This window comes from Xenopus laevis, unplaced genomic scaffold, assembly GCF_017654675.1.
Source record: "Xenopus laevis strain J_2021 unplaced genomic scaffold, Xenopus_laevis_v10.1 Sca33, whole genome shotgun sequence".
NCBI classification, from domain to species: Eukaryota; Metazoa; Chordata; class Amphibia; order Anura; family Pipidae; genus Xenopus; species Xenopus laevis.
In genome coordinates this window covers 1-4,845 of record NW_024467188.1, presented here as the reverse complement: position 1 = coordinate 4,845, position 4,845 = coordinate 1, and the positions used below count along the sequence as shown (strand labels likewise).

At 37.6% G+C, this 4,845-nt stretch overlaps 1 protein-coding gene across 1 annotated transcript; it reads right to left on the bottom strand.

Annotated features, from left to right (window-relative positions):
• Positions 1-2,078: 2,078 nt before the first annotated feature.
• Positions 2,079-2,626, bottom strand: ccdc50.L (coiled-coil domain containing 50 L homeolog; the record flags this gene model as incomplete). Its single annotated transcript, NM_001097927.1, is given in 3 exon segments — positions 2,079-2,614; positions 2,617-2,621; positions 2,624-2,626. Coding segments are annotated over 3 exon segments (27 nt in total), but the record flags the coding sequence as incomplete, so codon positions are not given.
• Between the last annotated feature and the right edge of the window lie 2,219 nt (positions 2,627-4,845).

Sequence of the window (4,845 nt, the reverse complement as noted above, 5' to 3'; positions counted from 1 at the left end):
GAATAGTTGTTTATGTTTTGGCTTGTCAATTCTTGAATAAATAAATCATTTTGGTACAAACCTGAAAGAGGTGGAAGGCCACCTAAAGAAAGAAGAGTTAAAAGTGAGAGTGCCGTAGTGGATGGGGTTTTAGATCACGAGGTAGCTAAAGAAGAAATTTTGTGGATGAGATAGTTTTTAGTACAAGGAATATGGTGGAGGTCATAATTAAGTAAATTGTTAAGTTTAAAATTATTAACTGGGGTGAGAATGGGAGAATAGAAATTATTCAACCAGATGGGCAATAGATGAGAAAGCTAAGATTTTTCGTAGTTGAGTTGATTGAGTCCCCCTCATCCGCCGATAAGTGTTGATGTGAGACCTAGAGTGAGAAGAAGTGGTGTATTTAATATTGGAGCGATTTGATATAAGATAGCTATTGGGGCGAGCTTTTGTCATGTGGATAGGATTAATCCTGTTGTTAAACTAAGTCCTTGAAGGACTTCAGGTAATCAGAAGTGGAAAGGTGCAAGTCCTAGTTTTATACAGATTGCAATGGTTATAGTTGCGCATGACAGAGGGTTTGTTAAATCTAAAATTGACCATTCTCCGGTGAGTCAGGCATTATTTAAACTAGAGAAGAGGAGAAGTGCAGATGCTGCTGCTTGTGTTAAAAAATATTTTGTTGAGGCTTCAATGGCTCGTGGGTGTTTATGTTGGGTTATAAGTGGAATGATTGCTAATGTGTTAATTTCTAAGCCTATTCAGGCTAAAAGTCAGTGGCTACTTGATACAGTAAAAATTGTTCCGAAGGCAAGGCTGGTTAGTACAACTGAAAATGTGATTGGGTTCATTAGTAAAGGAAGGGGTTTAACCAACATGTTTGGGGTATGGGCCCAAAAGCTTTTTAGCTGACTTTACTAGGAAGTGGTATAGTGGGAGTACGGAGGGTTTTGATCTCTCAGGTGCAGGTTCAATTCCTGTCTTTCTAAGGAGATGATGGGGTTTGAACCCATATATTTCACTCTATCAAAGTGATCCCTGACTTTCGGGCACATTTCCTAGGTTTGTGATGGTAGGCCTAGCATAGAAATTGGTAATGAGATATGTCATAATGTTATGGCTAGTGTGATTGGGAGGAAGTTTTTTCATACTAGGTGTATAAGTTGATCATATCGAAATCGTGGGTATGATGCTCGAACTCATAGGAAAATTATTGATAAGATGGATGATTTAATTATTAAGGAAATAGTAGTTAGTTCCGGTTGGTTTATAAATGAAGATCCGAGGAAGAGAATAGTAGAAAGTGTATTTATTATTAGGATATTAGCGTATTCGGCTAAGAAAAATAAAGCGAAAGGTCCACCTGCGTATTCTACATTAAAACCTGAAACAAGTTCAGATTCTCCTTCTGTAAGGTCAAAGGGTGCTCGGTTGGTTTCTGCTAGGGTAGAAATATACCATATTGCTGCTATTGGTCATCCTGGAATAATTAATCATATTTGCTCTTGAGTGGTATTAAAGTTGTATAGGGTGAATCCACCAGCTAATATAATCATGCATAAGAGGATTAATCCAAGAGTTACTTCGTATGAAATAGTTTGTGCGACTGCTCGTAGTGCTCCAATTAAGGCGTATTTTGAATGGATGATCATCCGGATCCGAGAATAGTATATACCGTAAGGCTTGATAAGGCAAGGATAAAGAGGATTCCTAGGTTTAAGTCTGCTAGTGAGAAAGGTATAGGTAGTGGGGCCCAAATTGATATGGCTAAAGCTAAGGCTATAGTTGGTGCAATAAGGAATATTGTTTGGGAGGATGTTGAGGGTCGAACGGGTTCTTTAATAAATAGTTTTACTCCATCTGCAATTGGTTGAAGTAATCCGGTTGGTCCAACAATATTGGGGCCTTTACGGTGTTGTATATATCCAAGAACTTTACGTTCGATAAGAGTGAGGAATGCTACTGCTAGGAGGATCGGGATTATATAAAGGAGGGGATTAATTAGGTGAGTAATAATAGTTAACATAGTTAGCGAGGGGATTTGAACCCCTGATAAAAAGAGCTTAGGTCTTTCGCATTAGCCAGGCTCTGCCACGCTAGCTAGCCCTAATCTTGGGCAGAGTATTAGTTCTATTTTCAATTTAGTTGACTACATTGATATAGAGAGAGGCTTATTAAAACATTGGCCTCATTTTTTCGGTCCTTTCGTACTAGAAAAAATACTTCATAGATAGAAACTGACCTGGATTACTCCGGTCTGAACTCAGATCACGTAGGGCTTTAATCGTTGAACAACGAACCTTTAGTAGCGGCTGCACCACTGGGATGCCCTGATCCAACATCGAGGTCGTAAACCCATTTGTCGATAGGAACTTTTGAAATGGATTGCGCTGTTATCCCTAGGGTAACTTGGTTCGTTGATCAGTAGGACTGGATCAATTATAGTCATAAATTTTGTTACTTAGAATGGTGGTTCTTGGTTAAGGGTGGTAGGCCCTATTCTTCAAGGAGGATTTTTATTCTCCGTGGTCGCCCCAACCGAAAACTTTAGGTCAGTTTCTGCTTGTTTAATTGTTATTTCCTTATGGGTTAGGTTGAAGTTGGCAGTTGCCTTTAGTTTAAAGCTCCATAGGGTCTTCTCGTCTTATGGTTGTATCCCCGCCTCTGCACGGGGAGGTCAGTTTAATGGATTGGATGCAGGAGACAGTTGAACCTTCGTGGTGCCGTTCATACCAGTCTTTATTTAAAAGACAAGTGATTACGCTACCTTTGCACGGTCAGAATACCGCGGCCGTTGAACATATAGTCACTGGGCAGGCTGGACCTCTTATACATGTTTTTTAGCAAGAGGCGATGTTTTTGGTAAACAGGCGGGGTTCATAGTTTGCCGAGTTCCTTCTGCGTCTTTTAATCTTTCCTGTAATGTTCTTGTGTTAGATTAACGGTAATAAGTGCATGGTTTTCTTGTTTTGTTATTGCAAGGATCTCAGGGAGGACGTTAATTATCAGTGATTTATTCGATCTGATTTACACTTACATTTAGGAGAATCGTGTATTCACATTACTAGTTCTAGCATAAGTGCTTCTATAGTTTATAGAATAGCTCAGTATTGTTTGGGGGTTTAGAATTAGTTATATTAATTAAAGGGTTAAATGATTGAGTGAGCTTTGACGCTGTCTTTACAGGTGGCTGCTTTTAGGCCCACTGACTCAACTTTCCTTGAAGATTATAATCTTTACCCAGTATTATAGGTTGTATCCTGTTTCAATCAGGCTGTACCCTGATTGAATAAATCCTAAGTAGACTTTTTACTTTAATTGTTAAAAATCTATATTTAGGGTCGAACTTATATTCATTTCCTGAGCAACCAGCTATCACTAGGCTCGTTTGGTCTGTCACCCCTACTCGGAGATCTTCCCACTCTTTTGCCACAGAGACGGGTTTGCTCTAAAAAGCTGTCTCGGAGTAGCTCGCTTAGTTTCGGGTAGTCAAACTGAAATTCGTTTTGCTTGATTATGACTGGCTAGACCATTATGCAAAAGGTACGAGGTAAGTTCTCTGCTTTTTGTTGCTTAGTTAATTATTTCATTTCTATTTCATCTTTCCCTTACGGTACTTTTTCTATAGCTATTATGATTGTTTCTATCGCCTATACTAAAATTTTAGAATGGTTTAATTAGAAATTTATGAGAAATATGAGGTTATTTGTTATTATAATTTGAGAAAACGCAGAAAAATACAAAAAGACTATGCCTCCAGGGTTTTTCTGGCCCTCAAAATAAATCCGGCGCAGGTGTGAATTCTTTTTTTTAAACAGATCATTTTTTTTACAGATATATTGTTTTTTGCCCAGAGGTCAAGTTGATACTAGGCTCCAACTTCAAACTATATCATTTCTCATTCTCTCTTATCCAATATCTTATACTAACCTTTTCAGCCTGCGAAGCCGCCAACTGGACTAGCCTTAAATATTAGCCACTCCACGACTCATGAAACAGATAACATTTAGCGTCTAAACCTCTACAATGTTAAAAAATTTCTTTACCAACATTTAATGCTAATCCCTAATCAACATGATTAACAAATAAAAAATGATTATGACCGTCCTTAACCTCACAAAGCCTTTTTTTATTATTTCACTACTTAGGCTTATATATTTTTAATCAATCCGAAAACAACTCACTTCTCAAACTCCTATAAACTTATTGACCAAATCTCTACCCCTTTGCTAACTTACATGCTGACTTCTCCCATAAACTTATTGCTAGCCAAAATAACTTATCAAACGAACCAATCGTCCACGACAACGAACTTTTATTACTATACTTGTTCTTTCTTTCAATTATTCCTTAATTATAGCTTTTTCAGCAACAGAGTTAATTTTATTTTATATTATATTTTAAATTAACAATTAATCCCAACATTAATATTATTTACACGTTGAGCGAAACCAAGCAGCAACGCTTAGAATCAGGTACTTACTTTTATTTATTACTCTAGCAGGTTCCTTACCTCTCCTAGTTGCACTTTTATCATTATATTCCTCTACAGGAACCCCCCCCCCATATCACTAAATTTACTTCAACTACTACCCAACCACATCCCAATAACTTGAGCCAATTACTCATGATGATTAGCCTGCTTGTTAGCCTTTATGGTAAAAATACCATTTATGGAATCACACCTATGACTTCCAAAGCTTCATGTAGAGCCCCTATTGCTGGTTCAATAGTTCTTGCTCTATTCTTCTTAAACTTGGAGGTTATGTATTATCCGCGAAATCTCAATTACACTCTCCCCTTCAATAAAAGAATTAAGCCTACCCATTCCTCATTTTATCACTTATTGAGGATCTTCTTCTC